The sequence below is a fragment of the Nomascus leucogenys genome, chromosome 7b, assembly GCF_006542625.1.
Source record: "Nomascus leucogenys isolate Asia chromosome 7b, Asia_NLE_v1, whole genome shotgun sequence".
Lineage (NCBI taxonomy): Eukaryota > Metazoa > Chordata > Mammalia > Primates > Hylobatidae > Nomascus > Nomascus leucogenys.
In genome coordinates this window covers 13,291,413-13,311,378 of record NC_044387.1, presented here as the reverse complement: position 1 = coordinate 13,311,378, position 19,966 = coordinate 13,291,413, and the positions used below count along the sequence as shown (strand labels likewise).

The following is a 19,966-nucleotide window of genomic DNA, read 5'->3' as shown; positions in this document are numbered from 1 at the left end:
GAGTCCACGGGGCCCAGGGGGACAGACGGTAGATCCCTGGTTCTGTGCCATCAAGCTGTGGAATTACATGCATTGGAGCCAAGGAGATGTTGAGGCAGGAGAGGGAAGTCCTGGGGAGGGGAGGCTGGTGAGAGTTAGGCCGGCTGCCATGGCCTCAGTCCTGAGAGCTGAGCTTCTGCAAAAGGAATCAGCAGTAGCAGACACACAGGCAGGCAGGTGCCCTGGGGCTGCTGTCCAAGACACTCCCCAAGGACCTCGGCGGGTGGGCGCACCACCTGCTGGTGAAGAGGGATCTCCAGCCACTCTCCTGCCCAGTCAGGTCAGGCTGGGAGCGCACTGAGCCCCATCCTGCTGGCTGAAGGGAGCCGAGCCCGGGGCCCAGGTGGTCCAGCAGGGACCCAAGGGGCCAGCATCACTGCCGCCTCCACTGCACCTTTGTGCAAATTAGAGAAGGCACCCTTTCCTCCAGACATTCCTTCCCTTCCTTCTACCCGCATCCCCACTCCCACCAGGGAGGAAACAGAGGCGGGGTGGAGGGTAGAAGGAACTGGAGGAGAGGCTGGGGCCGGACATTCCCAAGCCTGTCACAAGTGCTGAGCTTTAGACTTTCAGAAACGAAGGAGACACGGACCCCCCCCCGGGGAAGAGCTCACAGAGAGGGCCTGTAATGTCTGCAGACTCCAGGGTCACCATCCTATCGTGAAAGGGCTGTCAAATATTCAAGTCTATGGACCCATATCTAGCCTCTCTGAGAATGATGCTTCCAGCTCAGGACTTAGCACATAATAGATGCTCGGTGATAATGGCTAATATTCACTGTGTGCAGTAGCACTAATAAGCATGAATTACATTACGATGTAAATATTGCAAACGGTTTGAAGAGGTTGCATAACTAACTAACAAGGTGTCATGAGTCAGGGTCCCAACCCGGAGCAGAGATTCAAACCCTGGGCCGTGGGCCTCTGGAAGCCTGATCTCATGCACCCATAGCTCTGGCTGGTCAGGAAACACTCTCTGATCGGATATGCCCGTTTTTCTCCTCAAGTGACCTGAAAAGGTGCAGAGGCTCAAAATCAAACACCCCCACATCAAGGATAAGTAACAGAATTGGCCCCAGGCAGTGATAGGATTGGATTTGACATAAAGAACAGAAAATGGCTGATCAGAATGTTCTGACGTGCTGAATCTGGGGAAGAGGAGAACTGAAACTAAAAAACCCAGCAGGGATGAATGACGTCTTAGTCATGGAACTGACAGCAGCCGTGAAACAAGCCACTCAGAAGTGAGGCAGAGACTGCTGCTAAGCTGAGAAGGTTCAAAACAGGACTCAGTGATGCGCTCAGGTGAGAACTTCAGGATGTATCTTGTGTTCTTTCAGTTCTATCTGGAGCAGAAAAAAAAACTCCTGGGCCATTCTAGGTCACGGGGGGGGGGGGGGTGGGGGGGTGGCATGAGGAAATGACAGCCAGCCTGCTCTGGAGCTGGGGTCATCTAGGGTGGCCTTTCTCTCTGCCTTTCCCTCCAACCCCAGGAAAGTGGAGCTGGTGGGCTTGGTTCTTCCCTGACCAAAGAGAAACGGATGTTAAGGGGCAGCCTTTGCATCAGGTACTGATCTTGGGTCCAGGCAATGATAGACAGGGTGGCAGGGCTGGCTTCACCAAAGCCAGCATTCCCTGGTCTTCACACAGGTGGCCTGGCGAGAGCCCTCCACCTGCTAGCTCTTTAAATCCTCACAACAGCTGCATGAGGTAAGCACTATTATTGTTCTCAATTTAGAGATGGGGAAACTGAGGTTCAGAGAGGTTAAACGACTTTCCAAAAGTTACCCAACTGATAAACCACGAAGCTTCGGCTAGCATCCTTGTGTGGGGGCCGGTACCCCTTAACCATATCTCTGTTCTATTTCACTTTCAAGTGGAGTCCAGAGCCATATTAAAAAGACTGAATGGAACGAGCGTGGTGGCTCATGCCTGTAATCCCCGCACTTTGGGAGGCTGAGGTGGGATGATCGCTTGAGGTCAGGAGTTCAAGACCAATCTGGCCAACATAGTGAGACCCCATCTTTAAAAAATGACAATAAAAAATAAAAATAAAAAGCACCAAAGCACCTGATCCCTAGTGGTCTTGTGGTTGGGGAGGAAAAAAAGAAGGAAAAGAAAAAAAGAAAAAGTACTTGAGGCTGCTCTTCCCAGAAGAAGACATCAGGGGGCGGTGTAACCAGCAGGCATTTGAAATCTGGCCCTCCTCCAGTTTAACCATCACCCTGAAAAGCAGCTAAGGAATGTTTGGAGTTTTATCATTATCCTCTGAATGAGGAAGACATGCAAAAATCTATGCAGAGTGACAGTCCATGACTGCTGATATGGAATTCCATATTTTGTCCAAGCCTCCCAAACCCACCTACCCCAAACCAAAGCCTTCCCTAGGGCAGAGGCCACCTCTGGCATCTTCATCTCTGTGTTTCAATGTCTGGCATATATAGTGGGTACCCAGCAAGCCCAGCGATGGCCTGAATGCCAGGCTGGTTGTGGGGAGGGGCCAAGCATCCTTTTCAGAGGTGGGTGCACCCTTTCCCAACCCAAACATGGCTTTATCCGGACAAAGCCCAGGCACGGGCATGGATATGGTGGCATCTGTCGGCTCTATTTAAGGGTCCTGGGTCTTGCCACTTGGCTGTTGGCTGTGGCCCTCACCGGTGAGGTTGTGGCTTCAGGTGGGAGCATTTTAGGAGCTTGCTGAGCAGAGTGCTGTGTCCAGGGATAGGTTGGGGTCTCCGTGGAAAGGAGGGGGAGTGAGACTGGCCCAGACAAAGCCTTTCCCTCCACTTTGGGACCAAAGGTGCTGGCCAAGTCCCCGCCTGGCACCTCCAGGGCTGTATCCAAAAGGGCAGTGCCTGTGGGATGGCAGAGACCAGCCCTGCCCCAGGCTCAGACAGGCCTGTGTTGGACCAGCCCTGCAACTGCAGTTTTCTCATCTGTAACGTGGTGTCAAGAGCACCTGCTGCAGAGGTGCTGTGGGGTTCCATGGGAGGCCGGAGAGCAGAATGTTTATCAGCTGTGGCTTCAGAGCCAGCGAGACCAGGCTTTGAGGCCAGCGCAGTTCTCAGTAGCCATTTACAACAAGACCTAGAAGGGATCCCTGGTCTCTAAGCCATGGCCTCACCCTCTGCAAGATGGGGGTGGGAACAAGATGGATCTCATTGGCTTGCTATGAGGATTACAGGAAAAACACATGGGCGCTACTTGGTCCAGAACTCAGCCCTCAATAAACGACAGCTGCTGCTCCTGCTGTTACAGGATGCCTAGAACACGGTCTGTGGCACGTAGCAGATGGTAAACTTGTCTTCGTTGGATACACATGGTACGTGTGGCGTTGCACTTAGGACAGTGTCTGGCACATGGGAAGCATGAAGCAGTGAAATAAAATAATATGGGGCCAGGTGTTCACGTCTGTAATTCCAGCACTTTGGGAGGCCAAGGTTGGCGGATCACTTGAGATCAGGAGTTACAGACCAGCCTGGCCAATATGGTGAAACCCAATCTCTACTAAAAAATACAAATATATGAATTAGCTAGGCATGGTGGTGGGTGCCTGTAGTCTCAGCTGCTCAGGAGGCTGAGGCAGAATTTCTTGAACCTTGGGCGACAGAGCAAGACTCTGTCTCAAGAAAAAAGTAGGCCGGGCGCAGTGGCTCATGCGTGTAATCCCAACACTTTGGGAGGCCGAGGCAGGTGGATCACCTGAGGTCAGGAGTTCGAGACCAGCCTGGCCAACATGGTGAAGCCCTGTCTCTACTAAAAATACAAAAAAAAAAAAAAAAATTAGCCGGGTGTGGTGTTGCACATCTGTAATCCCAGCTACCTGTGAGGCTGAGGCAGGAGAATCGCTTGAACCCAGGAGGCGGAGGTTGCAGTGAGCTGAGATAGCACCACTGCACTCCAGCCTGGTTGACAGAGTGAGATTCGGTCTCTAAATAAATAAATAAATAGAAAAAAATAAAATAACATGGAAATACAGCATGAAGGAAGAAGATTCCATCTCTGCCCTAAAGACATTCCCAGTGTATTTGGGTTTCTGTTCCATTCATCCCCCTCCCAAAGTCAGGCCCAGTGTTTGACACCTGCAATGTGGCAGAGTGGGGACAGGGCCTGTCCTCAGGGAGCTCACACTGTAGAGTGAGGGAAACAGACCAGAAAATGGTGCTACTGGAAGCGGGGGTGGTCTCTGGGTAGGTCCCTCACAACATAAATGTTGGCTCTTACCTTTCCCTCCCCCTTTCTCCCTCCCTGCCCCTGGGCTGTCCCCCACCCCAACTGTCTATCTTGGCACCAACGCCAGGTTAAGATTCCCCAAATGCCGCACTGATGATGCTCCTCCTTTGCGGAAAGACTCGGTGCTGTCCAAGTCCTGCTGTAGCATCCACACGCCTCAGTAGAGAGAGGCAACCCTAGGTGGGCAGCAGCTGGCCCAGGAAACATGGTTGCTGTTCCTCACCTTCCTGATTTTTTTTTTTTTTTTTTTTGAGACAGGGTTTCACTGTCACACAGGCTGAAGTGCAGTGGTGCGATCATGGCTCACTGCAGCCTCGATCTCCTGGGCTCAAAGTATCCTCCCACCCCAGTCTTCCCAGTAGCTAGGACTACAGGCACATGCCACCAAGCCTGGCTAATTTTTTTAAATTTTCTGTAGAGACGGGGGTCTTGCTACGTTGTCCAGGGTGGTCTTGAACTCCTAGGCTCGAGAGATCCTCCCCCCTCAGCCTCCCAAAGTGCTGGAATTACAGGCATGAGCCACTGCATCTGACACCTTCCCAACTTCTCCTCAGGTGAACTCCTTGTTTCATTCCAACTGGCCCACAGCTGGCCTCTGGAATGCCCTCATTCTTCCCCATATAGCTTTGCTCTTTCCTCTTTCCCCTCTCACCCCACCATCCCCTCTCTCCACCTCCTGAGACCCTCCCTGGGCCCTTTTCTCTGACACTTTGTTGTTGTTGTTGTTGTTAAGACGGAGTTTCGCTCTTGTTGCCCAGGCTGGAGCGCAATGCCGCAATCTCAGCTCACTGCAACCTCCGCCTCCCGGGTTCCAGCAATTCTCCTGCCTCAGCCTCCCAAGTAGCTGGGATTACAGGTGTGCGCCACCACACCCAGCTAATTTTTTATATTTTTAGTAGAGACAGGGTTTCATCATGTTGGCCAGGCTGGTCTCGAACTTCTGACCTCAGGTGATCCGTCCTCCTTGGCCTCCCAAAGTGCTGAGATTACAGGTGTGAGTAACCGTGCCCAGCCTGGGCTCCCCCTACTCTTGACCCAGATGTAGGTGGTCTTCTAACTGGTCTCTCTATGCTTCAAACCACCCTCCCTGCAACCTAAGGGTGATCCACATTGCAAATCTGACTGGGTCACTCCCCTGTCTGCCACCCTTGCATGAAAGAAGAAGTATCTCCTGCTCTAGTTTTGCTTTAGCTGACAATGGTCAAGGCCTCACTAAGTGCCAGCAGTCCTGCCAATCTTTCAAGGCCACCTCACATCCCATCTCATTCACCCATTCATGCATTCAACATAATAAATGCCAGGGACTGTGCTAGGTGTTTTTTTTTTTCTTTCTTTCTTTCTTTCCTTCCTCCCTCCCTCCCTCCCTCTCTTTTTCCCTCCCTCCCTCCTTCCTTCCCTCTCTCTCTCTTTCTTTGATGGAGTCCCGCTCTGTCACCCAGGTTGGAGTGCAATGGCACGATCTTGGCTCACTGCAACCTCTACCTCCCGGATTCAAGTGATTCTCCTGCCTCAGCTTCCTGAGTAGCTGGAACTACAAGCGTGAGCCACCATGCCTGGCTAATTTTTGTATCTTTAGTAGAGAAGGGGTTTCACCATGCTGGTCAGGCTGGTCTCGAACTCCTGACCTTGTGATCCGCCTGCCTCGGCCTCCCAAAATGCTAGGATTACAGGCGTGAGCCACCGGCTGTTTTTTGGTTTTCTATCATTCTATTTTTTTAAAATAGAGATGGGGGCCAGGCACGGTGGCTCACACCTGTAATCCCAGCACTTTGGGAGGCCAAAGGGGGAGGATCACTTGAACTCAGGAGTTCAAAACCAGCCTGGCCAACGTGGTGAAACCCTATCTCTACTAAAAATACAAAAATTAGCCAGGCGTGGTGGTGCATGCCTGTCATCCCAGCTACTCAGGAGGCTGAGGCATGAGAATTGCTTGAACCCTGAAGGCAGAGGTTGCAGTGAGCCGAGATGGTGCCACTGCACTCCAGTCTGGGTGAGAGAATGAGACTGTATCTCAAAAAAAGAAAAAAAAAAAAAAAGAGAGAGAGAGAGAGATAGGGGTCTCACTATGCTGTCCAGGCTGGTCTTGAACTCCTGGGCTCAAGCGAGCCTTGGCCTCCCAAAGTGCTGGGATTACAGGTGTGAGCCACCGCACCCAGCCTATGCTAGGTGTTTACAGACATTTCATAACTTAATCTTCACAACAATGCTCTGGGGTCACAACTATTGTAAATCCCATTTGGCAAGAGAGAAAGCCAAAGCTCAGAGAGGAAGTTGCTCAGGACACACCTAGTGAATTTTAAGTAGCAGGATTCCAGTACACTTTTGATCCACTCCCTGCCAAGGAGAAAAGCTTTATGCAGAAAGCAGGGCATTGGGTGGTAACAGGGAAACTTCTCCCAGCACAGGGCCAGGCTGCCCAGTGTTTGGGCCAGCTGCATGCGACATTGGATCAGTGAGAGGAGCCCCAGACCTCTCCCCCATAGGCCAGGACCAGGACTGAAACCAGTAAGGAGAGGAAGATAAGGAGACAGCTTCCTCGTCAGCCCTTGTCCCTCCCTGGTCCCAGACCACATGAGGAACTGCTCCCTTCCCCCATCCTGAGGTCCACAGAATGACAGTCCCCTTCCAAGTTAACTGGGGAATAACTCAGAAAGCCACCTGCAGAACCAATCCCTCCTCCTTCTTGGGGAGGACTTGGAAAAACTGAGAACGACCAAAAGCCAGGATGGAAACTCAGTTCTCCTAACTCGGATCCAGGGCCTGCTCTACTTCCTCCTTAGAAGTCCCTCCCAAGGATCTCTGACATTCCATGGTCGGGGAGTAGGAAAGAGGCCTTGGTGGGTACTCACTCACCAGCAATGTGAGTAGGGCGGTCACTTTGCTTCTGTGGCTTCGTCTGTAAAATGGGTATAGCCCAAAATACCAGACTCACAAGGCTGCTGAGAGCTTAAATGCATAACACACATACACAAAGTGTCCGGCATACAGGTGCTCAGCCAACCTCAAGTCCGGCTATGTCGTTCTTCAAGAACTCAGGTGAGGGAAGGAACCTACTCCCACCCACCCCGCCCCCACTCCTATACACACAAAGGGCAAATGAAAAAATATGACAAAACACGTGCGGGTCAATGCTATGGGGATTCCTGGAGGGGAAAGTCTCTTCCCTTATCAGCTATTGGATGACGGAGACGGCACAAAGGAAAAACAAGAATGTTCGGACCCATGGGAGGACGGCAGATTTGGGGAAGCCCTCATTCTTTTCCCAGAAGCCGGGAGTTCGACCTTCCCCATACACAGTGATTTGGCCAGAGGGCATCTTCACCAGCCCAGACTGCGGGCCTGCGGGGAAGGGCGAAGCGGGGCGGGACCGGGGGCGAGAGCAGCGCGGGGCGGGAGCAGCGCGGGGCGGGAGCAGCGCGGGGCGGGACCCTCCCCGCGGCCCATGCGGAGCCAGGAGGCGCGGACTACAGCTCCCGGCCTGCCCCGCGTGCGGTCCCCGCCCGCCCCCAGCGCCCGGGAGGAGGATGCAGACGCCGCGGCCGGCGATGAGGATGGAGGCCGGGGAGGCAGCGCCGCCGGCGGGGGCGGGCGGCCGCGCCGCAGGCGGCTGGGGCAAGTGGGTGCGGCTCAACGTGGGGGGCACGGTGTTCCTGACCACCCGGCAGACGCTGTGCCGCGAGCAGAAGTCCTTCCTCAGCCGCCTGTGCCAGGGGGAAGAGCTGCAGTCGGACCGGGTGAGGCCCCCGGGGTGGGCGGCGAGCGGGCAGTGGGTCCTCCGCTCGCCCGACGCGGGGCTGTCGGGCCTGGCTCGCCCGCCAGGCTGGGGACCCGGCTGGGTTCATTTCCGAGGAACTGGAGGCGGGAAGAAGCGGCAGGAGGAGGGGAGGGGGAGGTGGGTCTGGTAGTGAAGGATGTGCCCATTGCCGTGGCAACGGGACAACGCAGGCCGCGGCCATTAGAAGCTCTCGAGCCGCCCTGGATCGGGGCCTCTCCTTCTCCTTTGGGGCTGTGGACAGGGAGAGACCTGGGACCTTTCCTCCCTCCCAAAGAGGACTCCTGCTGTGGGGAAGGAGTCGACGAGGCTACTTCTCCCGCTCTTTGGGATGTGGGTGGCGGAGGGGTGCAGGGAGCTAGCTGGATGGAGGAGCCCTGGGGCCCCTTCTGAGCGGGCTGAATCTGGAAGGAGCGTTGGCCCAGCGGGCACTATTTCTGAGCGCCCACCCTGACTCTGCTGCGCACTGCCTGCCGCGACCTTGAGTCGGACCCTTCCCTGCACTGCGCTCAGCATCCTTCCTCATCTGTAACACGAAGGGCTGGTCTGAAGATGACCTCTAAGGTCTCCTGTCCCCCATCCATGAGCCTCCGATGCTGTGGCCTTTGGCAAGTCGCCTCACCTCTCAATGTCTCCGATCTCTCTGTAGAGTCGCATGGAAGCCCACCCTGCCTCCCTGCCCGCCCAAGTGTCCAGTGAGATAGTGACTCCTCTGGAAACTTGTAAACATCCCCTGATAAGCCTAGGGACCTGGGGGGACAGTGGGGCTGGCTTCAGGGGACAGCCTCTAAGAGGGACATTCGCCGAGCCCCGTGCTGGGCCGGTTGCCACTCAGACCTCCTCTCACCGGATGCTCACAGCAATCCCTGATTATGGGGAGAGGAGTGAGGCTCAAAGAGGCCAAATCATTAGCCTAAGGTCACACGTTCAGGAAAAGTCAGAAGCAGGGTTTGAACTCAGGTCCATCTGACCCCAGTGCCTTTTTGCTCCTTTGTGCCTGCTCCATCCAGGGAAGAGCTCTCCCTCGACTCTCCTTCCCTCCCTGTGCGTGTGCGGGGTTGGCCGGGGAGAAGCCTCACTCTTCTCTCACCGAGCATCCCTCACCTCCATAGGATGAGACCGGGGCCTACCTCATTGACCGTGACCCCACCTACTTCGGGCCCATCCTGAACTTCCTCCGGCATGGCAAGCTGGTGCTGGACAAGGACATGGCTGAGGAGGGTGAGTTGGTCCAGGGGGCTGGCCTGGGGCCCACATCCTAGCCTGGCCTTATGCAGCCTGCCAGGGCCCTCTGTGGAGGCCCCAAGCCATTTGGACAACCAGGACGGCCATCTGCCTGCTTGGTTGTTTCCTGCCTCTTCTCAATCGGACGGGGCTGATTCCCAAGCATCTGCCTGCGCCAAGCCTGGGGCTCTGCCAAGTGGACGGGCTCAAGCTTTCCCTGGGTATTGTCAGGGAGGTGAAGAGACACATGTGCAGGGGATAGAGGAAGTCAGCGAGGCCCTGTGGCCACTGCTGTGGGCTGCGATGCCCTTTCTCTGTGGCCTCCTAGGAAGCCAGGTGGGGACGGTCACATCCGGAGGCTGGGGTGACAGGAATGCAGTGTTGACAGGCATGGGGAGAGCTCTCTCTCTCTTTCTCTGGCTGATCCAGTATCTCAAATTCTGCCTGGTGAGGGCTTGTAAGTGGGTGGAGCGGGTGACTGTTCACTAAGTCTGGCAGCCTGTGCGGCACAGTGCTGGCTGTGGGTGGAGGCAGGGGAGGGGGGAGTCTGCTTCCCAGTGGGGCTTTGGTTATCCCCAGGCCTAGGTGGCTGAGGCCCTGGATATGCCCATATCTGGGACCAACAAACAGTGGGGAAGCCATGTCTGGGAGAACGACCTGTTAGCAGAGCCGCAGCCAGGGGCAAGGACTACAGTCAGTGCCAAGTTAACTCTTCTTTGGGATACAGGGTGTGGCTCTGGGTCAGCTGATCCAGCCAGACCAGCTTGAACATGTCACTTCTCACTGCATCTCCACTGGTATCTGTTAAATGCGGGCGGTGATCTGCCTTCTGGAGGGAGATGTCATGAATCCCGTGCATAAACAGCACCTGCACCTGTGCGTGCCTGGGCCATGGTCTGCCCTCCCTGAGCCCTATGGGACACAGTGGTCTGGAGGCCCAGCAACTCTCTAGTAGGTCAGGGCTGCAACACCAGAGTCCACCGTAGGTGCCTGGCCCTGCAGAGCCCCACAGCTTCCCTGTTAATCCCTAGGGGAGCACAGATACCATGGGCGTGGCCTAGGCTCAGGAGCAGGCCCCATTGGGAGGGAAGTAAACACCCCAGCTGCATCACAGCCAGCACCTGTTTACACACCCTGCGTTCTCAAAGCCCTGCTATTCCCACACCATCAGACAGGGCTGTCGGGGGGCTAGAGGATCAGACAGGGTTATCTAGGGGCTAGGGGGTCACACAGGGCTAGGGCTCATCCAGGGGATAGGGGATCTGAGAGGAGACTTACTAGCTGTGTGACACTGAAAAAGTGACCTAACCCCTCTGTGCCTGCATGCCCCCATCTGTGAAATGGGGGACCATAGCACCCACCTCACCAAGCTGTCATGAGGATGAAAGGAGTTAATAGTGCAGCATGGAGCTCAGTGCCTGGCCAGAGGATGTGGAATGCGGTGCTAGCTGTCTGTCACCTGCAGGGCTCCGCCCAGGGCACTGGGGATAATTCTGGTAATCAGGCAGCAGCACTCCCTGACCTCCTGCTCTGTGTTTGGTTCTGTGTGGGCACTGGGGACAGGGCAGATCAGAAATGTGAGCCCCATCTTAGCCATTTCAGGCTGCAATCATGAAGTACCATAGATTGGGTGGCTGGTGAAAATCAGAAATTTATTTCTCTTGGTCCTAGAGGCTAGAAACCCGAGATCGGGGCACTGTGGCAGGTTCTGGTGAGGACTTTCTTCCGGATTGCAGACTGCTGACTTCTCATTGTGTCCTCATGTGGCAGAAAGAGAGGGAGCTAGCCCCCGCCCGCCCCTTCTCGAGAGCTTGTTTGGAGGTTCTAGCAGGGGAGCACAGCTACTCACATACCCTTGACCAAACACCAGTCCTCCTCTATCGGGGGTGCTCGCCCCCTTCGATGGAGCTCACAGCTTCGGGAGGGACACACCTGGAGTGGTGAGGGAGGAAGGGGACACGCACCTAGCCAGCCAGATCAGCTAAATCAACCCTCGTGATCAGTGGAGTGACAGATGTCCCAGCCAGATCGCCCTCACATCCAATTAGCCTTTCTTATAAGAAGACTGATCCCACCCTGGGGACTCTACCCCCGTGATCTCATTACCTCCCCTTCTAATCCCATCACAGTTTTCAGCAGGTGGATTTTCGAGGAACACACACATTCCGCTCATAATGAGCTCTGTCCCCAGGGAGCCCAGAGGCCAGTCACGGAAAGGGCCCAAAGGTCCCCTGCCTTCTGAGAGCCTAGGGGAGTCGAAACAGCTGCAAGCTCATCACTTCACTGGTGGGCTGACTTCATCTCCCAGATTAACTTAACTGTAAGATGGGGACAGTAATGCCTGCTCTCCTCATATCCCTGGGACTTGTGATGAGCTCGTGCAGGGTGTTGCAAACTGTAAGGTGAGGCAGTTGGGGGAATGCATGGACACAAGGGTATGTGCTTACAGTGGGGAGACATGGGCTCTGGAGTCTGTGGCGCTTGAGTTCCCTCTGGCACTTACCAGCTGTGTGACCTTGGACAAGCTACTTCTCTTTGGGAGCCTCAGTTTTCCCAGTTGTTCAATGCGGATGATGAAAGTACTTCCTTCTAGTTCTGAGAATTGAAAAATGTAATGCACCTGGCACTTAGAATGTGCTTAATAAATAGGAGCACATGATCGGGGGTCAGGCAAGGCCCTGCTCATGGTGACATTCTGGGGATCAGTCCCAATGACCCTGTTGTCTCTTGATAGCCCTAAAGCTGCCCCAGACTGTGGCCTGGCAGGTACCCCTGGGTCATGGCACTCAGCACAGCAGAGCTGTGTGGCAGCCTCTCAGCCCCTTCCACAGGAAGTGTGGGATCCAAGGAAGGAAATGCTCCCTCTTATTTGACCCCTGAACTCACAGACACTCAGCTCGCCCTCAGGGCGGGTGATCAGAGCGGCAGGTAGGTTTCGGGGTGGAGGGAACAAGAGGAGAATGGGGCATGGAGGCAGAAGGAGTGACCTGGGATCTGTTCTGTCTGTGCCAGGGGTCCTCGAGGAAGCCGAGTTCTACAACATCGGCCCGCTGATCCGCATCATCAAAGACCGGATGGAAGAGAAGGACTACACGGTCACCCAGGTCGGGAGCAGGGGCAGCACACATGGCCAGGGCAGGGGCCGGTGGGGAGAGGGAGGCTGAGAGACGGGGCGGGAGGCAGAGGAGGTTGGGAGAGACAGGACCAGTGTTTGTCATGGGAAGGCCGAGCTGGCCTGTAAGGAGAGGCATGGTTGGGCTCCCAGGCTGCCCAGCACAGCCCTAGACTCGGAGACAGACACACTGGGGTTCAGTCCCTGTCTCAGCCCCATTTGCTGTGTGTTGGGCCAGGCTCGCCCTCTCTGGACCTTGATTTTCTCTTATGGGATAGAGAGGGGTGGGAATGGCACACCTATCCCTTCCTCATAGGCAGAAGGGGGTCAGTGTGTAGGTATAGGGTGCCCTGCAGAGGGCAATGCAGGATTAGCAAATTGTGCATTTTGTGGCATCAGATGGTTGCCTGGTGGGCTCGGCACAGGCTGTTGGGGCTGGCGTTTGTGAGCTTGGAGCCCGGGCCTCCCTGGCCGGTCTGCAGGAGGAGGGAGAGATTTTCCACCTACTCTGGGGGATGTGTGAGGGTTGGGGGACAGGTAGTGAGGAGCCATTTCTCAGGCCCAGGGAATTAAAGAGGGGAGGCTCCGTGTCTCCTTGAGGGCCTGACTCCTTGAGGGTGACCCAGAATGTTCCCTAAGCCCCACACATGTTCTTTCTTAAATTACCCATGTTCCGGTTCTGTCTCCTTCACCCTTGAGCTGGGTGACCTTGGGCAAGTAACTGGACCTCTCTGAGCCTCAATGGAAAGTCCCATAATGCCTAGGATTCTTAGAAGGATTAAGTGAGATGGTGCCTGGTGAGGAGCAGGTGCTCAGAGCATGGCTTCCTCCCCGCAACCACCTCTTCTTTCTCTCCCTCTCTTCTTCTTTGGGTATGTTGCAGGGGTGGTGGCAGCAGGTGCTCATGCCCCTCCTGGGGTGCCTGGTGCTCCCACAGGTGCCCTCTATGTGACCCTTCTGCCCACAGGTCCCGCCCAAGCACGTGTACCGCGTGCTGCAGTGCCAGGAGGAGGAGCTCACGCAAATGGTCTCCACCATGTCTGATGGCTGGCGCTTCGAGCAGGTGCGCTGGGGACAGGGGTGTGCCACCAGGACCACCCTGGGACCTCCTAGCCTCTGACCAAGCAGGCCCCTCCCTTCCGGCAGCCCCAGCCTTGGGTTCCCCACCACAGCCCCCCCAACCCCAAGGTTCTTCTGAAATCAAACTAAACAAGGTTAGGAGAGACCACACTTGGTGGCAGGTTGACCGAGAGAGAGAGGATAGGAGCCCCAGTGACCACAGGACAGCGCGGGGTGTCCTTGTTGGCGGGAGTCCTCACAGCAACCGGGTGGTGATCTATCTGGGGGCATGAGTGAGTCTGTGGCCCCCGAAGGACAGCCCAGGTGCAAGGAGACCAGATCCACATAGGTGAGTGGAGTCCACCTTGAGTCAGCACCTCTTAGAACTCAGAGTCAGCACCATGCGATCGTAGCAGTTCCTGACACAGTTTTCAGGGTCTCCGCAGGGGACGTGCCCAGTGGCCAGCATTGCAACATGCAGGGGAGCCCAAAGCAGTGCCTTCCCATGAGGTCTTCATGGTGAACGGTGGTTCCTCCCAGTCCAGATGCAGTTTACCCATCGGAGATCCTTATCCCGAGGGACTTTAGCCCTAGTCATGCAGCTGACCTCCCACCTCTCAGGTTTCCAGAGGAGCAGAGCCAGAAAGTGAGCCCAGGGTCAAAGTGCCTTTAGAGAAGGAGGGGGATTGGCTAGCCTTTCTCCACACCCACCCACATGTTCCCTGGCACATGGAGACTGCAAGGCAGAAGGTCGGAGCCCCCAGGATGGCCTGGAGGGATGGAAGAATCGGCCTAGTGCAGAGCCAGAGGCCTGGCTTCACCTCTAGGCCTCGCCACGGACATGCCTGCCACCTTGGGCAAGTTACGTCTCTTCTGCGGGCCCCAGTTTCCTCATCGGTGAAGTGGGCTAACAGTACCTCCTCTGTAGGACTGTTGTGAAGATTAGAAGGGCCATCAGTAAAGCTTACAGCCCTCCATAGGACTCCCTATGTTGGCATTAGTGTCATGCAAATCATTAGAAATCCATATTGAAGTCTGCGACACTCAGAGAGGACTTGGGATCCCCGATGCCATTCCCTGCTCCACCCCTTCCTAGCTGTGAGGCCTTCAGCAGGCCTGAGATTCCCTTCAGGGTCGCTGAGAGCTGAATGAGACTCATCACCTGGAAGAACTTTCTTATTTCTTAGCCAGAAGGGCTCTGTGGGCGTGGTTATTCTAGGGACCCTGGAACAAGGGCAGGGCTACTCTGAGAGCCTCTGGGTGTCTTTGGCTCTCAGAGGCTGAGCAAGCAGGCCAGGGACCATCAGTCATTTGCCCTTTGGTCTCAGGAGTGGACCACCTGTCCCACCTCTTCTTCCAGGAGTGAAGGGAATATTCTGTGGGGCTCCACCTTGCCAATGCCACCCTGCAACCTTGTCCTGGGGCTGTGTCAGCCACATCTGGAACGGGGGATAGCCGCCCTTGAGAGGCCTCTGCCTGCATTTAGAAAAGAGCCCCCTGGCTCTGGGGCTAGGCTGGAGGTGGTGGTGGGGACAGCGGTAATGCTGCCACCCTCCACCAGGGATCGGGCCAGCCAAGCCTGGCGGAGAGGCTGGTCCTGGGGCACAGACCACAGGCACAGGTTGCAAGGGGGAAGACTCCACCTTCCTGCCCAGAGGTGCCCTCTACAAACCCAGGAGTGGGCCTGACAAGCCGCAAGATTAGAACCTGAGCTGGTATCTTGATTTGAGTGCCGAGGTCTGTTGTACCCTGCCCCACGGCCCCCAACACCAACCTGCATTTTTCTCCCCATGCTCCGCCCCTCTAGCTGGTGAACATCGGCTCCTCCTACAATTACGGCAGCGAGGACCAGGCAGAGTTCCTGTGTGTGGTGTCCAAGGAGCTCCACAGCTCCCCGAACGGGCTGAGCTCAGAGTCCAGCCGCAAAACCAAGGTGAGCCCAGCCGCCTCAGCCCATGTCCGTGTCTGGAGAAGGCTCCTGTCTCCCTCCACCCTCCCCGCCTGTCCCGCCCCTGCACCTGTACCATCCCTCCACCTCTCTCCCACCGCCGCCCATGCACAACCCCATGCTCACAGCCACCGCCATCCATCCCATGCCACCCACCGTTACCCAGGCCCAGGCTGGGAGCAGTGAAATGAGAGCATCCCCAGGGTGCGGCCGGTGTGGACTCAGAGGCTGCATGAAGGGGGCCGCTTAGTGGCCACCGGGCACTGTGGCATGGACTAGGGATCAGGGCACAGTGTGGCACTCTCTGTGTGACTTAGGACAAGGCTTGTCCTCTCCCAGCACTTCTGCTGCGCGCTGTGAAGTGACAGGGGAGGATCACATACTCTTTGTGGTGCCTTGGAGCCTGGAACTTCTGGGATCCCAAATGGCCATTTATTCCCCAGGGACAGGTGCGTGTCCCCAGCTGGCCTGAGCCAGGATGGGGAAGCCACCGCCGTAAATCCTGCCCCTTTCCCAGGCCCCCTCCTTAGCCTCTCTGCAGGATGGGGGCAGCCCGGTGGCCGCCAGTCCTGTGTGTCCGCCTGGCCTGTTGAGGCAGCCTCCTGAGAGCGCCCTGGCAGCATCCACTGTACCACTGTGGGGAGAGGGCTGAGCGGGGGTCCTGCCACCCTGGACCCAGTGCTGTGGGAAGTCCCAAGGGCCTTCGCAGAGCCACAGAGCAGGCATGAACCAGGCTGGGAAGAAGGCAGGCTGCTGCTCCTGGGGCCCGCCCCTGCACAGTGGAGGCTTACCTCTGGCTTCCTGTCTGTCTGTCTGCCTCCCTGTCCTGCTGTGATGCACCCTGCCTGCCCACCGCCCCCCACCCCCCACCACTGCCAGGGCTGGCGCTGCCCTGCAAGGGTGCAGAGCGAGCCTGTTCCTTCTGCCTCTTTGGGCCAAAGCCCCTGGACCTGGGGTGTCAGAGACTGGCTGGCATCCCAGATCTGGGTGGTGTCTGCCCTGGGGCTTCTGTGGCCACATTTCTACTCAGGAGCAGTCTTTCCAAACAAGGCCTTCCCAGGCACCCCTCAGGGATACCCCAGTCCCACACCCTCCCCGTTCTGCTTCATCCCCTCCCTCCAGCCTCGTTCAATGTAACAGCAGCCAGGCTGACCCCAGAGCATGCCCACAGCACCCCATCCTCAGCTGCTTTCCCCAGGCCCTCCCCAAGCTGCCCAGGGGACTGGAGAAGATGCTCCCAGCTTCTGTGGCTGGAGCCCTCCCCTCTCCTGAGGTCCCTTTCACCTTGCCTGAGACTGGGTCTTTGGGGATAGCCAGCAGGCCCTGGCCCCTCTGTTAGTGTCTCCACTCTTTCTTCCCTGGGTCCGCCGGCTGGTTCACAGAGCACGGAGGAGCAGCTGGAGGAGCAGCAGCAGCAGGAGGAGGAGGTGGAGGAGGTGGAGGTGGAACAGGTGCAGGTGGAGGCAGATGCACAGGAGAAAGGTGCAGCCAACCCCCAGGAGGATGATTGCTAAGCAAAGCCGGAGCCTCCCGCCCACTCCTTGCTGGAGCCAGCTGCAGAACCGGGGGCCCCGGGGCTGCTGGGGGGGCACCAGGGTTAGCTCAGCCACTTGCCTGGCGCCTCACCCGCATAACCATCCCTTCTCTCACTTTCTCTTTGCAGCCCAGTCATCTCAGGATCCCGCTAACCTTTTCTCCCTCCCACCACTGCCTCCTCCTCCGCTTCCCGCTGGAGGTCCTGCCTCATCTTCATCCACCTCTTCTTCCTCCTGGATCTCATCTGCACCCTGCCTCTTCCCTCTCTGCCCTTGTCCGGGTTTTCTCTCTGCCTGCTCACGCCTCCATCCCGGGTCTGCCCTGGTCCCAGCCTCCCGTGCCCTCCACCCAGGCCCCCTGGCCCTGCATCCCAGAGCGTCCTGCCTGCCGCCTCCTGCGCCCCTTCTGGTACCTCCTGCCTCCCAGCCTGGGGAGGAGGGGCGCAGCTGCACCTCCTCTGTGCCCACCAACCCTGCCGGGCACCTCTGAGGCTGGGCCCTGGCTGCAGGCCCTGCCCCGCCTCCTCTCCTCCCGGCCTCCTCCTCACGTTTCCTCCTTGCAGGTTCCCGTCCGCACCCTCTCAGACCTGAGGCTGAGCTTGCAGTGAGGGCTTCTCCTCGGCCCCTCGCCCGCCCCCAGAGCTGCCATCCCTGGTTTGTAGCTTAGCGGTGCTGGAGGGAGGGTTGGAGCAAGGAGGGTGCTCATCTCTTGATCCTTGGACTAGAGCCGAGCTTTCGGCTGATTATCTCCACCCACCAAAGTTTTTCATCCGACCTTGGCCTTGGGGGTGAGGCTCTGAGAGGAGAAGAAAGTTAGGGAGTGGGAACTTTCCTACCAGCCCATCAGCACCAGAGCCAGGCTGGTGGGGAGGGAGGGACCACTGAAGCCAGAGGCCCTGGCCGAGTCCCTGCACATCCAGGAGCTCCTGTGTCACTGCCTTGTGGCATCCCCTATTTCTGTGGGGATGGGGAGGACAGGCCACTTTTGGATACCCTTGGCCTATGAAGTGTCAGCCAGAGTGGCTTAAGGATTGCAGAGTGGCAGAAAAAGCCCTGGCCATGTGCCCACAAGCCCCCCACCCCACTCTTCTGCCTGCTATGTAACCTTGGGCAAGTCACTGTCCCTCTCTGGGCCACAATTGCCTCTAAAATGGGGACAGACAGCTGCTCTCCGTGGCTCCTTTCACCTGGGGCATCAGTGCCTCTCCCAGCCCTGACCAACCCCCATCCCACCCCCTTCAGAGTCTTGGCAGAATCTGGCCTCTGTAGGTGTCCGCCACCGAGACCAAGACCGGGCATGGGGCTCCTGGATGGGTTCGTTGGGGTGCTCTTCTTGCTCCCCCCAACTCAGTTCTGAATCCACCTTCTTTGGGCCTCAGCCCCACCCCCTCCTCCAGAAGGAAGCCTGTGACTCAACTGCCTCTCTCTCTCTCCCTCTCCCCCACCCTTCAATCTCCTCTCCACCCCCTGGCCCTGCATCACCCCCTCCTTACCGGCCCCACCTCCGCCCCTCCCATCCTCCTGCCCTTCCCCTCTTTTTTTTCTAGCTGTTACAAGCCAGAGGCACCCGGATGTGAGGCCCCAGATCACCTCCAGGGACTTGGGGTTCCCATCTGAAATCCTTTATTTTTGTACCATGGGGTGGGCCCCGGGCCTGAGAAGGAAGAAGCGCCCTCTCCCCGGCCTCCTCTGTCTGCACCTGTGGGGCTGTGACTTACCCCTGCCTCCAGGGGTGGGGCGGGGGCCCCCTGGGACCTCTTAAGGCCCGAGGTGGGCCCCAGGACCTCTGGGCAGAGTCGACTGCTCATGGCAGATGTGTGGCAATGTCTGGCTGTGTCTCTCCGGCACCCGCGTCCCCTCTCCCGGGCTCCCCTGCTGCATGGCGGATGTGCTCCTTCCCGGCCCAGTCACATTGCCTCCTCGAGCCTTAGTCCAGGGGGTAACTCCTCCCACCCCACCTACCTCACAGGGTTGTTGTGAGGGTGCACAGAGGACCAAAGTCCCTGAAGGCCCTCAGGCAGTATATAGGGGCCGCCCACCTTCAGCTGCCCTGGGATGGGAAGGACCCAGCCCGACCCCTGGGCGTAACACTGTGTTTGCAAATGGAGATTCAGGTATTGGGGATGCAGGTTGTGGGGAGCTGGCCTGGCAGAGTAGGGGTAGGTGGCTTGGCCTTCTCCTTGGTGATCCCACCCCCAGCCATTTGCATTGCTGGCCCAGCGCCTGGCCTGGAGGGCGGGGAGAGGCAGCAGAAGGGGCTGGGCAGGGGCGGCGGAGGCCTCAGGAACTGCCCGGGGAGAGTGGGTGTGGCAGCTGAGCCAGGGGCCCTCCTGTGTTTGACTTCCCGGGATGGGTCCTTGCTTCTCAGCTGTGTCTGACCCCACCATGTAATAAAACCCAAAGGAACAGCCCAGCCTGGCTGTTGCCCTCTCTTTCTCTGGGCCACTTTTGGGGACGGGGCTAAACTAAAGGTGTGGTAGACTGGTCCAAAGGACCGTGGCTTTGTCCCGAAAGCCCAGGGACGCTGCCCTGTTGTCATTCTCCTGTGTGTGTTGCAGGGAGGGCTTGGGGAACTGGCTATATCCTTTGCCCTGGGGCCGGATACCAGAGCACCTGCCCTACCTGGCCGGGAGCCAGAAAACAGAACTCTAGGGAGAGCCCTGGGCTGCCTCTGCCACATCCTAAACCTCTCAGGACGCCCCCTCCACTTCTACTCTGACACCTGGGCCACCGCCATCCCTCCCTATTGCTGCCACCCCTCTGCCCAAAATCCCAGGAAATATAAACACCCCACCCTCTCCCTTCTCTGAGCCTGCTGGACCCAGCCCAGACCCCAGACCCTCCACCCACCCTGGCCAGTTCCTTCAACTCCCCAGTCCTGCCGAGTCTCCCCGCTGCTCCAGGAAATCCTGCCGGTCGGTGAGCCCCTAAGGCGCAGACCCTCCACAGGCTGGGGCGGGGACACCCTCTTGCCAGCTCAAGCCTGGAGGGCCTCGCCACTTCCCCTGAGGACACTCCACTCCAAAGCTGGACTCACTTTTAGGG

At 57.3% G+C, this 19,966-nt stretch overlaps 1 protein-coding gene across 9 annotated transcripts; it reads left to right on the top strand.

The window, feature by feature from the left end:
- Positions 1–7,777: 7,777 nt before the first annotated feature.
- On the top strand, positions 7,778–19,334 carry KCTD17 (potassium channel tetramerization domain containing 17). Of its 9 annotated transcripts, none has more exons than XM_003264715.3 (9): positions 7,778–8,005; positions 9,156–9,264; positions 12,280–12,371; positions 13,347–13,442; positions 15,246–15,371; positions 16,769–16,868; positions 17,050–17,121; positions 17,485–17,575; positions 18,469–19,334. In XM_003264715.3, the coding sequence occupies exons 1-9, from the start codon at positions 7,796–7,798 to the stop codon at positions 18,536–18,538; spliced, it is 966 nt and encodes a 321-aa protein (XP_003264763.2). In that variant the 5' UTR covers positions 7,778–7,795; the 3' UTR covers positions 18,539–19,334. The 9 variants fall into 9 exon arrangements, 8 of the variants coding, with proteins under 8 accessions (XP_003264763.2, XP_030671482.1, XP_030671483.1 ...); XM_030815622.1 differs by having other exon boundaries at positions 17,050–17,330; XR_004030925.1 differs by lacking the exon at positions 16,769–16,868 and having other exon boundaries at positions 17,050–17,330.
- Positions 19,335–19,966: the final 632 nt, after the last annotated feature.